Source organism: Pan troglodytes, chromosome 12 (assembly GCF_028858775.2).
Source record: "Pan troglodytes isolate AG18354 chromosome 12, NHGRI_mPanTro3-v2.0_pri, whole genome shotgun sequence".
In the NCBI taxonomy this organism is placed as follows: Eukaryota; Metazoa; Chordata; class Mammalia; order Primates; family Hominidae; genus Pan; species Pan troglodytes.
This window is the reverse complement of record NC_072410.2, coordinates 22,649,716-22,664,734: the sequence shown is the minus strand read 5'-3', so window position 1 is coordinate 22,664,734 and position 15,019 is coordinate 22,649,716. Positions and strand designations below refer to the sequence as shown.

At 43.8% G+C, this 15,019-nt stretch overlaps 1 protein-coding gene across 2 annotated transcripts in view; it reads right to left on the bottom strand.

Annotated features, from left to right (window-relative positions):
* Positions 1-2,219: 2,219 nt before the first annotated feature.
* The window catches only part of LONRF2 (LON peptidase N-terminal domain and ring finger 2), a 48,871-nt gene continuing 36,071 nt past the window's right edge, over positions 2,220-15,019 (bottom strand). For both annotated transcript variants that reach the window (XM_003949866.6, XM_054678059.2), the window contains exon 12: positions 2,220-13,214. In XM_003949866.6, the coding sequence (XP_003949915.4) occupies positions 13,020-13,214 (195 nt within the window). In that variant the 3' untranslated portion in view covers positions 2,220-13,019. The remainder of the gene's footprint in view (positions 13,215-15,019) is intronic.

The window sequence follows — 15,019 nt, the reverse complement described above, 5'->3', positions numbered from 1 at the left end:
TGTGAAGGGGCAGGCAGCCAAAAGCCACCACCAGCAGAGCTCCCCGCAGCGGCAGCAACCAGTCTCTCACTGAAGGGGAGGTGGGCCATGGACCACGGGTGCCCACCACAGAGAAATATGTTGGATCAGTAAAAAATAAACCTTTGCCACGGAGAGCACTGAGATGTGGGGGATGCTTCTTACCACAGCATCATGTAGCCCATCCTGACTGAAACACCTGACTTCATGTGGAAAGGAAGGAAAAGATCTCAAGAACATAAAGAGGAACCTGTCCAGAAGCATACGCCTGTTCATTTTTAAACATGTTGATTCAATAGTCATTCCAAGCATATTCAGGTGGGTGAGTGAGGTGGACAGTTTTGTTTATAATAAACCTTGGTTAGTTTTCACCAAATCCACTGGCTCAGGCCCCAGTCAGTGGACACAGTCACTGGGCCTGGAGGGAGGCCCAGCTGGGGACACCGAGGTGGGCCACGGGGCCGGGAGGGGGCAGCTTTCTGGAGGAAAAGCCAAATGTTAAACTCAAATTAAATAAAAAATTTAGTTTCTCAGCCACACTAACCACATCGTCAGTGCTCAACAGTGACATGTGGCTGGTGGCTACCATACCGTACAGCACAAATACAGAGCATGTCTAAGTACTCAATTTCCTTATGACTCCGAGCTTTATATTTCCAACAATGTCCGTCATCACAGAAAGTTTCATCCAACATTGCTGAAGGAGTTAAGATTAGTCACTGCATGAGGAAGCGGGAAAATGCCTGATCCTTACAACTCACATATAAAAGACTTCATCAGAGGTTTTCCCAGATTTGACAACCATCCTATTTAAATGACATTACCAATAATGACTTGTGAAAACTGAAACTTTTAGTCTATGATTTTTGCCCCATATCCATGTTAGAGGAAGAACTTAAATATCATTCTCTCTTTAGTAACCAACACAAGATTGTCCTAAGAAGAAAAAGATGATCAAAGAGTATGCAGGGTTAGGTGCAGTGGCTCATGCCTGCAATCTCACACTTTGGGAGGCCAAGGTGGGAGAACTGCTTGAGCCCAGGAATTTGAGACCAGCTTGGGCAACACAGCAAGACCTCGTCTCCATAGAAAGTAAAAAAATTAGACGGGTATAGCGGCATGCACCTGTGGTCCCAGCTACTCAGAAGGTTGAGGCAGGAGAATCCTTTGAACCCAAGAGGTTGAGGCTGCAGTGAGCTATGCTTGTACCACTGCCCTCCAGCCTGGATGACACAGCAAGACCCTGTCCCCCAAGAAGAAAATAAATAAATAAACAAACAAACAAACTAACCAGAGTATGTAAGTTAAAAAAAAGAAAAAAAAAAGATGGAAAAGGTATCATAAAGGTGCCAGGAAGTTAATAAAAATACTTTTCAGTATTTTGTAGAGTGCGTAATGCTGTTTTAAATATTGTAATTTATGCCTCTAAAAATTCCAAATAAATATATGCTTTCATAGTTAACTCAGTATTTGCAATTCATATTCCTTTTCTTAAGAAGCACTGCCCCCTTCCTCCCAAATAAACAACTATACAAGCTTCAGTTCTTATTAAATCTTATCTGCCTTGGATAGAAATGATTTTTAAAAGTAATTATGGTTTTAAGCCAAAGCCATTGGCAGCCCTCTTTCCTTTTTTTTCCTACTAAAATTAATTTGGAATCGTTCCACATCTGCACTGCGTTGAATACCGTTCCTCTAAAATTCATGTCCCCTAGAACCTGTGGATATAACCTTATTTGGAAATAGAGTCTTTGCAGATGTAATCAAGTTAAGATGAGGTCACCCTGCATTAGGGTGGAAGTTAAATCTAATGACTGGTGTCCTTATATAAGGAAAGGGACATCTGGACACAGACACACAGAGGGAAGAAGGCCATGTGACGATGGACACGGAAACTGGAGTGATGCAGCCGCTGGCCGAGGAAGGCCGAGGTCGGCCAGCAGCCACACCAGCTGGAGGAGGTGAAGGAGGAGTTTTCCTGGGGCCTTCAGAGAAAGCCCGGCCCTACTGGCACCTTGGCTTTGGATTTCTAATGTCCAGAAATGTGAGCGAAGAAAACTGATGTATTGTGAAAAGCCGTCAGTCTGTGGTGATGTGTTAGTACATCCCTACGACACAAACACAAAGGCCTAGGCACTGATTTGATCTAATTTCTCATCAGTCTAGCCTATTACTTAGGTGTGATTATTTATTAAAGAACATTTACAACACTGTAAGTTTTATTCAGTTCAAATATCACATATTAGATATACAATACCAATTAATTGAAATGAACAGTACAAGAATACATGAAGTAAATATCGTAACATTTAAGTTTCGTCTCACTTAGGCAACAAGAAATGCTGAGTAGTAGTATTACATATTCAAACCAGACTTAAACTTCAGAAACAGAAGGCCAGATGAGTGACCTGTACCACAGGATATGACAACACATCACCTATCTCCAAACAAGAAAAAGCATGATTATTAAGTTTATCTACACCGGCTTATTTATTCAAATTTGCTCTTCTTATTAAACAGAAAAAAAAATACACATTCAATTCCTAATTGGTAAAATCATTTCACAACTCTAAAATTAAGATGCTAATGACACCACTCTCCACTAGCATGAAAGAACAATATATGAATAGAGTACACAGCTTTCCAACCTATTAACAGGTTCTTATTTTCAGAATTGAGTGGGAAATTGTGTGTGGGGTAAACAGCATGAGAGAGAAGTCGGTCGCTGGTTGAACTGTTCGCAGTACAAAAAGGTGACAAAACTATGAAAGTGAAAATACTATGGTAGATAACGAAGGCCCCAATGCAATTTTTGAAAATGATCCCTGAAGAGCAAAAGGTTAGAGACACTCATGTTGCAAACTCCATCTTCATCCTTCAAAGGTCACAGGTGCTAACCAGCCGAGACTCACGACAGTCAACTTCCTCAGGGATCTCTATTATGATCAGGGCCAATCCTTCACCTCGGGGGCTGTCGTAGTACCCCGGGAGCCTCACATGCCTCTCCCAGCCCCTCCCTGCTCTGAGTGACTGAGAGAACTTCCTTAGCTGCAGGGCTGCAGGCAGGTGCTTCTGCTCCTGAGCTCCTAAACACACCAAGGGGTGCTTGAAGGGCCAGGCCCGCCCCTCTCTAGAGGAAAAACCTACTCATTTGAGACTACAAACCTCTTCTAGAAGCTGTAACCTGAAATGCTAGAATGAGCTTATATTAATCATGCTTTTTTATAATGTATAATGTTTTCACATCTTGGGGACCTCACTGACTGGGGAGAGACTGCCCTTCCCAGGGCAGGTCAATTCTTAGAGATAGCAAAGGGGTCCCTTGGGAGTGCACCTTTGCACACTAACCAACTCAGAGTCCGTCTCCTCGATTTGACTCTTCCACTGCAGAAGGCAGTATCCCCTCACCCTGATCACCCAGGGCCAGGCACCAGGCAGCTGGAGACCGCCCCTGTAGCTACTGCCCAAGACATTCAAACCTGCCAATCCTACACTCTGCCCCCGCCCATCTTCGCCTTTGCCATGGAGACACAGTGGAAAGCTGCTGGCCTAGTTCTGCCTCCTGACCACTCTGGTGCCTCCTTCTCCTGTGGCCCTGCGTGGCCTGGTGCGCTCCTTTTCTCCAGAAATGCAAGTAACAAACTTTTCTTTCAATGACAGCAGCCTCTCCTTTATGAATTAAACGTGGGTACATTTTGATACCACAGGCACAGTGAGCGGGGTGAGTCCATGTGTGGCAGAGGGCATGCCTCGCCTCTTGGCTGCGCGCGGCTTACTAACTGGACCCCCACCCTGGGGAGCATGGCCGCTGCTGGCATGTTTGCACTTTGGCTGCACCACGTATGCTGTGTCTGCCAGAGTGTCTGTGACAGTCCACCCTAAATTATAAGAGGACTGAGCTCATTCAGTCCTTGGTGCTGCAGACTAGGGTGATGTCAATCGCAGTCCCCTACACAGGACCTTCTGGGTATAATTGTATAATTGGATGCACTGGGTCCCTCTGAATTCCCTACCTGGACATACCTACTTTCTTGGCTGGTGGTCTCAGGGCAATGACGGTAACTCCCTCCACAAGGAGCAAGGAACGGCTTTCCCTGTGAGCTTGTGTTGGATGAGAGTCTGATAACCGAGCCAGCAACGCTGAAGTCAGTGGTGGGCTGCTCACCTGAGGGGCCCTCCCCCAGCATCCAGTGAGGAATTAATCGCACTCCTGGGCAAAGGATCTGGGTGTTGGTCTCCAAAGCGCTGCAGGGATCCTCCGGCCATGCGGCCGGTGAGAGGCACCCTCCTCACAGAAATGACAGCCGCCAAAAGGTTTAAATGTTGCTTTAAGAGCCTTGCAGCTGTTGTGACTCATTCCTCAATCCGGTGGGATGCAAAGGATCTATCCATAGAGACCAGTGGCTCGAGGTTTAAGGAAAAGGGGAAGGGGTGGGACACTTTGTTCCCACTCCCCTGAGACCTGCAGAAGCCCCTGAGCTACGTGAGCCTGTAACCACCCCCCGCCAGTGTGCCTGGGCACTCTGAACACCCTGCCTGTCAACATGCTGGGACCGCCTCCTTCCAACTAAATTGCCACAAAATCAGAAAAAAAGGAAAAAGCGAGAAAAAGCCTAGGTACAAGGGAAAAAACATTAAAGGTAACTAAATAGACTGTGTATTTATGCGTGTGAGCACATATACATACACATACACACATATATACACATGCAGATAGGCTATTTTAAAGCAAATATATAATAAATTGTACATGTATATGTACATATGCAGCTAAACGGAAGGTCCCTAATCTGATCCAATTAGAAATCCAACGCTTATACACTAAAAATGTATACAACAAATTATATACTAATATTACAAATAAATAAGATGTATATACTGAAACATTTAACCAAAACATAAAAGGGTGCCTATTGGCTTTTGTGTCTCCATAACTTAGGTTCTAAATTAATTGTAACATTTGCTAAAATGTACCCATTGACAAAGCTTCATAGTCTTAACACTGGGGCTCAAATTACAGTTATACCTGGAGATCCCACTAAATCTAAACATTGTACCCCTATAATCTTTTAAAAAAGGCAACTAAATATAAAATGGGGGGGGGGATGGGTAAGGTATGCTTCACTTTAACTGTAGCCTGTCTAAATTTCCTGTGGTCATAGTACCCAACGCCCTAATATCCCATATTGAACACAGACACTCTAATAAAACAAATAATAAATTAAAATTAAAGTCAGTCTTTGGCAGTTATAAACTAGCTCGATAAAATGATGCCCCATGGACCTCCAGTTAAAACAGTTAATATGAGGTATTCAAGGATTAAAACTTACTAATTAATAAAGGGGTGATTATACCCTTGTTTCTCCATTGAACAGCCCAATTTTTCCTATCCTTAAACCTGGAAAAAAAAAAGTGTGCCTCATGGTGAATTACTACAACCTTATTGCTGCGGTCCCATCCATTACCCAATTTCCATTATTATTAAAATTATTAATTCTACACAATAAATAACTGGCCAATATTTTGCTCTTACAGATTTGGCTAACATGTCCCATTAAGTGTCTACTTGCACAGCTTCTTGGCTGCCGTTTGCCTTCTGCCCTGAGGGGCACATACACCTTTGCAGGCCACCGACAGGGAGCTCCACGGCTTTGCCATGGCACACAATGTCTGCAGACAGGGTCTTCACCACATCCACCTTCTCCAGGAGCACAAATGAGGAAACTCATTGTCACACTCATTAAGGACATACAAGTCCAACATCTTTAGATACTTTCGAGGTTCTGATGGCAATGTAGTCCTCATTTACAAATTTTACTTAATCTTCTTGCTGCTGCTTACAAATCAGCTTGCTTTAAATGGGGCACCCTCCATAAACAACCTCTATAATCAAACCTTAAAATCCATGGGCACTCCTGTTGGTGCCCTCAGAGACCCCTTCATTATAGAAGCTCTGGCAAGCTCTATGCAGGCCTGGAGTCTCTGGCCCACTTAGGATGGACATAACGTGCCTAACGGCTTCGGATGCAAGAAACTATCCCTCTCAGCCTCATGCTACCCTATTAAAGCAGTAAATGGCTGGATGCTTACTGGGCTCTCCTGGACACAGAGGCTCTCAAAGACCTAAGCCTAGGACCCCGATCTCCAACTATCCATTATAAACACCTGACAAGCTCAGCAAAACTACCGATGCCTCCTTAACACAGGACAGAGTCAAGCCTGGGCCCTCTGGTGTATTCTACCCACAGGAGGGTGGTCTCCCGTGTCCTCAGTCCCTTGTGAGGTCCTCCTCCCGCAGACCCCTTGGTGTCCCTTTGATTAACTGAGTGAACAGCAGTGGGAGTTCACAGAGGGTACAGATGGCATTGCCAACCCTCATATAAATGATGGAGCCCAAGAGAATGTTGCTGCTTCCCATCTTCTAGCCAGCATGCCCTGATACGAAACGGAACCCAAAAAACAATGCATGTGGCCAAAGTTAGGCAGTCATCTTAACGCTGGATGCCCTGGTCAGCACAGTGCCCCAGCTTCACATTTATGGTCAACTGTTGGACCACTGCCCAAGAGTTGCCCCCTTCAGGATGAAAAACTCTGGGACTCTTCCTCACCCCAAATCCAAATCTAAATCACATCTCTCCACAGGTGCTACAGCTGGGATTCCAGGTCTTGCCAGGACACTCCTTCATCTCTTCAGAGTGGCAGGCATCACTGGAAGTCACCGAGACACACATGCCACTTCTCGGAATCCACAATGCTGGGCTCTGGGAAAAGGCATTCGCTACAACTTCCACAGCCCCGATAGGTTCCACACAATCGGTTTCACGAAGACACACAATGGTCTCCTCAAACAACTCCATTTCAAATTCTGGTCTGCAAACAGACCCCGAAATGGGCCTCTATCTTGCACCACAAACCTGAACCTCTCTTAATTTAGGGCCTTTCGGTTGACTCACACCTCACACAAACTTTAAAAAACATTACCATAGTCCCCTTTAAACATAAAAAGAGGGCTATGTCTTGCATTCTTGTATATAAAAGCTCATTACATATTAGGGCCTTCCATAATGTTTCCCCCTATTCCTATAAATCTTGGATCTTATCCCCACCCCATCAGGGCTGGAGCCCAGAGAGAGAACACATTCTCTCCTGGACCCACTAACCCCAGGGCTCCCACAGGCCGTGCAGCTGCTCATCTGATATGGGACCCATTTGAGCCTAAACTTCCACCAAAAAGCAAGAACCAAAACCCTATCAAGCACAGCTGCACACATTCTGGGGTCTATTGATCTTGTCACCACTGATGTGGGGGCTTTCGCTGGTTTATGATCCAGAGACCCAGACCCTCCAGGTAAGCCACTGTTTCAACCAAACGCGGCAAATGCTGGGACCCACATCAGCACCAGTGGGTGTCCGCTTAGAAAGGAGACCCCACGTCTCACATCCCAGAAGACATTGCCCAGCCCAGCAGCTCACAGCTGAAGATGACATGGTCCCAGCCACGACCTCGCCGTGGGAGATAACTTTGTCCCAGATATTAAAACCTCTGCCCTAGCGATGTCCATGGGCTACCTCTCCTGAGGCACAAAGTGGGCACATGACATGTTTGCTGTTCTTCCTTTTAATACTGAGGAGTCCACTAATGCTGATACACGCCCTGCTTCTGCCAAAACATGGCCCCCTACACTCCCATGTCTAAATGGAAACTCTGGTAGAAGGGACTACTCTCTGTACCATTCTAAAACTTAAGGGAGCGTCTTGCTTTCCCAGGAGGTAACTGCCCCCTATCAGTCAACTCCTCAACCCCTGGGGGAGGAGCACCCAGCCCCGGTGCCTTCTCCTACCACCCCAGCCTGCTTTCCACCGTGACTTCCTGTCCTGGGTCTCCACAGCCACTCCCTCCCTGTGGTGGCACATGAACACCACGAGTCTCTACTTATCCTTTACTGAACTATCAGTGCACACCCCCAGCCACACAACTGCCAGGCCTGCCACCCCAAGCCGAGAAACACCGCGATATCATCATCAGACTTATATGTTTAACACATGTTAATAACTGCACCAAGAAATGTTAGAGGCCCCCCCACCCAAAACTGCAGAACTACATTCTTGACTAATGCCACACACATGAGAGACTCAGCTATGGGCCAGCCTAAGGGACTCCTGTATCTCCACGTGTCTTCCTCCTTTCTACTCTCAGAATAAAATGTTTTCTATGCTCTTCAGGGCAACGTATGCCCTACTCTTTAAAAGTTTCTGCTATCAAAAGTGACCTTAGTATGTCAAAACAGCAGAGGACCAATGGTATTAATCATGATTTCTATATTTTATGATAGTTTGACATCTCAGGGGCCTCGCTGACCCGGGAGAAACTGCCCATCCCAGGGTGAGCCAATTCTTAGACATAGCAAAGGGCTACCCTGGGAGCAAAGTGACCAATCCAGAGCCCATCCTCCTCTATCTGGCTCTTACAACCTAGGAAGCAATATCCCCCACCCTAACGACCCAGGGCTAGGTGCCAGATGGCTAGAGACTGCCTGTATAGCCTAGAGTCTGAGCTGTTATTCAGACCAGCCAGTCTTAGCTATTTCCCTGCCCTTTCCTGCAGAACATACAGTAGAGGGTCTGAGCCACGTTCCTCCTCACTCCTGCTTCTGCCTGTCTCCCATGCTTCCCCTCATGGCCCGGTGTGGTCTGCTGGGCCTCTCTTTCTTTCATTTCTGTAGGAACTGTGAGAACAGTCAACGCTGTCAATGGCATCCACCTTTCTGCGTCCTCAATCAGTTACTTTTATCAGACCTGGGTGCAAATTCGAGTTTATGTCCCCAACTTGGGGGAGTGCAATGGTGGCACTTCAATTTCTTCATTATCTGTGCTCACCTAAAAGCTGAGTCACTGCTAAAAGGCTATTTTATAGAATTCAGCAGTTGAGAAGTGAAAGTCAAGGTGAGGCTGAGGTGAGGAGTTGTAAAGGGAAAAAGACTTTCCCCTGGGAGCCAGAGCCAGTGCTCTGAATGAAGTGTCTCACCCCAGTAGAGAGGGGGTGATGCCGGCAAAGGGGTACGGTTATCTCCCTGTGTGGGCGATGGCTCACGCAGCTCATCCTTCCCATCCAGAGCAGGCTTCCCTGGGAATTCGTTTTTGGTGAACAATAGAATCAGAATGTGGCCTTTGGGAAGGACAATGTTGAAGGGGAAGAACTCCTTCCACTGAATGCCGCTGCTGTCTATGCTAAAACATGGGGAGATGGGCCGGGCGCGGTGGCTCACGCCTGTAATCCCAGCACTGTGGGAGGCCGAGGCAGGCGGATCATGGGGTCAGGAGTTCGAGACCAGCCTGACCAACATGGTGAAACTCCATCTCTACTAAAAAAAAAAAAATACAAAAATTAGCTGGGTGTGGTGGCGCGTGCCTGTAATCCCAGCTACTCAGGGGGCCAAGGCAAGAGAATCACTTGAACCCAGGAGGCGGAGGTTGTGGTGAGACGAGATTGTGCCATTGCACTCCAGCCTGGGTGACAGAGTGAGACCCCATCTCAAAAAAAATTAAAATGGGGATACAGGGACCTCCCTACCCTACTCAATAGTTATACTGGGGAAAAATAAAACTCTGTGCTTTCAACTAAAAGAAATCACCCACATTTATTTTCTTCTAATTTGCTATCACCTTTCTTCTTCATATCTTTCACACTTCTTCTTATTTGATAGACAGTATTCAAATTTTGAAGAGTGGTATTTACCCAAGTAATTTAAGTGGTGGGGCACAAGAGAAAACAAGAAGGAGAAGAAACAGATGGGTATTTTTTTAAAGCCCTTAAAAATTATAACAAATTCTATGTAACACAGGCAATGGAGTATTTCGATGGTAACAACTGCCAATTTTCCAAAAAGTTTATAATAAAGTGATAATATCATAGTTCATCGTTATTCTACCATCTATAAACTTCAACTGTTCCTTGATGATTCAAAAGTCCTGTGGTAAGACTTAACATATATTAAGAGTTGAGATACAATTTGTTAAACAGTCTTGGTGTGTTTTTTGTTTGTTTGTTTTTGTTTTTGAGAGAGGGAGGAGGTTTAAGTGCAAAAAGGACACATTTGTGACCCTAAAAATGAGATAATACTGTTGAATTTGGTACATGAATTGGTTAAGAATTATTGTGTTTCTATGGATAAACCTTAACATTTTAAATTATTTTCTTTTGAAACTTTAAAAAGTATCCTAACTTTCAATTCTGAAGATGAGGACACACACGGGGGATGGGATAAGCTAAAAATGCCACGGGCTTTCAGAAAGCTGCCTTTGGGATCTTACTTGCATTTCAAAGACACAGGCAGGTTTGGGCGATGAATGGAAAAATACAGAACAGCATGTATTGTTCCTCAAGAAGAAAAATGACTCCCCCACGCTGCTATTACTCTTTTCTGCTTTTATTCCAATGTAACGAGAGCATGCCTATTGGAGCACTTTCAGTACAATTAAGCTGGAATGTCCTGACATTGAATGAGAGATTACATTATTTTCTGAGAAATCCTTAGAATTGGCATCTCCCCAACAGAAAAGAGGCAGAAGGGGGCAGGCGGAGGAGGAAGCAGACCGTTCTGCTTTAGCTTAATTGGTAGCAAACTGAAGCTGGGGGGTTGTTTTTTTTAGGTTTGTAAAGGAGGCTTCCTTCATGATATGACCGTAGGATGCTGTCACCCTGACCCGGTTCCTGATGCGTGATGTTTCTAAGTGCTCAGTAAGTACCAATCTACTCCCACACTGCAGTATGTGGGGGTGTGATGCTGAACAGAGAGAGCACGATGTGATCATAGTTAATTCCCTCTGGTATCAAAAAAATAAAAACCTATCAAAAAATAAAAACGTATGTTGCTCTCGTCTGCGTCATCATTGTTGTTCAGACTTTTACATAACATGCCGAATGAGAAGACTCAGAAAGCCAGGCAGAATCATGAAGAAATAACTGAATAGTTCTGATTCCAAGAACTGCGTGACCTTATGACATTTAAAGAGTGAAGAAGAGAAAGCAACAGGTTCCAAGTATTATAGCAAGCATACCAGCTTAACTTCAGGAAGGCTCGTGGAGAAGCTGTGATCACATTGTGGTTATTTAGACACTTCCAAATGGAAACGGCATTGATAACTATTCAGCTGTGATATGAAGGTACAAAAAAAATTTCCAAAAGGGAAAGGCAGAGAATGGTCAATGCATACTGATTTTCATGAACCACTTCTGGTAAAGGTCTTCTGGCATGTGAGATGCATTTTGTTTTCTTTATTTTATTCCAATCAATGAATGATTCAGTTATTCCAATCAAATGATCGGGTTAGGTTATAATGCCTAAGAAAGTTGAATACTATTGTTAATGCATAAATTAATAAAATCTCTTAGAAATCACTTGGCCAAACTGCCATTAAACCATCTCAAGATGATATTTGAGATTCACAATAAGTGAGGCACTTGAAACATTGGATTGGAAAATACTTTCACATTTTCTCTTTACAATTAAGTGATGCTGGTATTTTCTAACTCCCATGATGAGACTGAGTTTTATCTACTGAAAACTAAAAGAAAAATTAATAATATTATAAAGTCTTTCTAATAAAATGCTTGATGGATTGATATACCATCAACATTGTATATTATGAGATATATATATTTTAAAACTAAAAAATCACCTTCAATGAACAAAGCAAAACTTGCAGCTGTGATGTGGTCGTGACCCTCTGGTTAAGAATGTCCACCTTACAGACGAGGAAGCCAACCAAATGCACCAGCTGGTTGGGCCAGAGAGAACATATGAGTATCTCAGATTCAGTTATTCCAATCAATATCACCAACGTGCATTACAGGATGGAAGTCATACTACTGTCCTTTAACAGATAACACCTGGTCTGATCACCGTAAAACTTTCTTTCAAAAAAATAAAGATAATTTTAGGTTGGTGTTGGAGAAAAACTTACTGAATATTTACATCCCATACTGGCCATCCTCCCTTCGTATATTCTGATCTATTTTCCTGGAATAGATAGATTACCATGGCATGGCAGATTTTTTAATGTTTTTGTATATTAATAAATGGATAGTAAACTGAAATTTACTGATGGGGCTAATTTCTAATGCAAATCCCAATAGAAAAAGATGACTGTTTCCTAAATGCTTAGTAACCACTGATCAATGAGACAAGGTTCTACTTTCAAAGCATTCTTTGCACTTGGTGGTTTTATGTTTGACATCCCAATGCATATACAATTTTAACTCACTTTATTGTGTGTAAATATATATATATATATATCCTCAAGTGAATGATACTGTTCTCAGGTTTTTCCATATCCAAGGTATACTTTCTTATGTTTTGACATTCATTTGATTACAACATGCAATTTACGACACCTGGGACTACAACAGGACATTAAACACAGTTCTATCCAGAGGCTACTACTTCTTGGGTAAGGACTAGTTTGGGCTCCTGCACTGAACAATGGTGTGATTATTCGATTTCACAGACAACTTCACAGCAACACGCAAAGCCTAAGCGTAGTTTTGGTTAGCCTGTGTTCTAAGAAATCCACTTCCAGATAAAAACGTGGTTCCCCCATATTGTCTACACACTAAAGCATGCCTTTACCATCTGGCAGAGCCAGATACTGACTGGGAAGTGAATCCTTCTTTCTCGTGAAACCCAAACCACATGTAAACCATCTGCAGGGTCCTGTGCTGTCAGTGAACTGCATTCCCCAAGCACCTGCTTCTAAGAGATTTTCTTAGGTTGTTTTCCAACTATGGGCTCCATTCAGACTTCAGGCTAACCTCATACAAGGTCAGATCCCACCAGACACAGAATTGTCATTTTTGAGGAGGACTCAATGTTTGGCAAGCGTCCCATTTTGGAACCTCATCCACAAGCACTTGACAAAGCACAATGAATGGACGGCTATTCGTCCATGCCTGACATTTATAGAAGTACAAGGGCTGCCAGAAACCTTGACAGAGAGAAAAATCAATTATTTCTCTCCCTGGCATTAGCCAGCTCTTGCCGACTATTCATCTTACGCGTGATGATGACTAATATCCGTCGGATGGCAAGGAGCCGCTCTTTGAGCGAGGTCATGCCGAGGATGGCCAGCTGAGCCTTGCGCTCCAGGGGCAGCACGGCCAGGATCCACCAGGACCAGGCAGGGCCGCTGGGATTACTCTGCAAAAGAGATGAGGGGAAAGCAAGGTTAACACTGAAAATGGAAGCCTGTTCCCCAACACAGTCTTTTGCTCCACCAACAGACACGTGAGCAAGAATTAAATGCCACCTTGTATTTTAGGGCTACTTCACAATTCATTCAGCTCTCAAAATACATAGTTTACTTTTACAGTACACATTTAAAGGTGGGGGAACTCAAAAGGAAGAGCCTGCAAAGAGAAGCATCTTCCATGGGGAGATTCTATGAATTAGTTGCTTCTGTTCTCTCAAGCTTTCAGTTAAGAGTATATACCAGTCAGAGGAGAATACTATCACTTTAACCTTCACTTTCCAATGTTCTGTGCTATTATTTTTTATGTCTTAAGCATGCCATATAAAGCATAATATTATAAGGGCTAAAAGTATGTGTACAAGTTTGAGTGACATACTCAATGTGGCAAATGAGTATATGTATGAAACATATATATGTATCCATGTCGTATGCAAGAGTTATCATAAGTTATATATATAAGAATTATTATGCCACCAAATAACCTTTATTTCACAGAATCAAACAAAGCACTTCTAGACTAAGTGCTAGGCAAAAGCCGATCATAAACTTGTTCTCAATATTCTTAGTACTGGAACCAAGATATCCAGGCCTTTTTGTTTCCAGGGTCTAGGATTCTTAACTCTATTCCTTCTCCAAAAATGTGCAGGATGCCAATAAGAGCTGGGAGGGTGAACTCTGGAGTCACCTTAGTTTAGGGTGAGGTAGATTATGCTGGAGGACTAGGAATGGCACTGTGGCCAAAGCTCACCAGGGGTAGCCCAAGTCACTGTGAGGAAGACATCAACCTGCCCTTCAGAGGTAGAAAGGCACAGATGGAGAAAACAACCTTTTATACAGATTCACACTCTTTTCCCTGCCTCATCTCACAGAGAAAGAAAAAAACTGAGTAGCATGCTTAATGGGAAGTACCTCATATAAAAATTGATGTATTACCTAAAGTCCCTCTGTAGTCATGAGAAAAATGGTCCCCCATATGGTACCTTATATGGCAGAGGGAATTGGAGGATGTGATTCAGTTAAGGACTTTGGGATGGGGGGATTATCCTGATGGGCCCAGTGTGTTCATATAGGGTCCTTTCTGGGCTGTGGTCAGAGGGACATGTGGCTTTGGAAGAACGGTCGGAGAGAAACAACATTGCTGGCTCTGATGGAGGAAGGAAGCCGAGGAATGCCGCCAGCCTCTACAAGCTGCAGAGACAAGGAAATAGACTCTCCCCCACAACCTCCAAAGAGAAACGCATGTTGCCATCACTCTGATCATAGTCTGGCCTGCAGAACCAGGACTGGAAGATAATACATATGTGTTGTTTTAAGCCACCACGTTCATGAAATTTCTTAACAGCAGTAGTAGGAAGCTAATATACCTGCCAAGTAGAGATTGATTAATTTGGTTAATAAACAACAACTCCTAGGAAAAAGAATGACTCATATCCTAATGCAAGTCAGTGTAACCACCATGCTTTCTGAATATGAGTTCCAGGATACTGTAGAACAAAGGCTTATGCAAAAAGGGCAAGCCAGGAAAGACTTAATGGCAATTTCTGGCAGTTAAAGCATTTTTCTGTGTTTGGAAAAAAAAAGAATTCAGGCAGGGGGTAAAAGATAGAAGCTTCAAGAGACAGAAAAAAAAAGTTAAAATGGATGGCAAAAGACCTTTCACATCACCCTAAACCAGCTGAGAGCCAATCCCCCTCCCCTACTGTCTTTGACAGCTGAGCATCCATGTACAGGTAGGAGGTATACACTCTCAGGC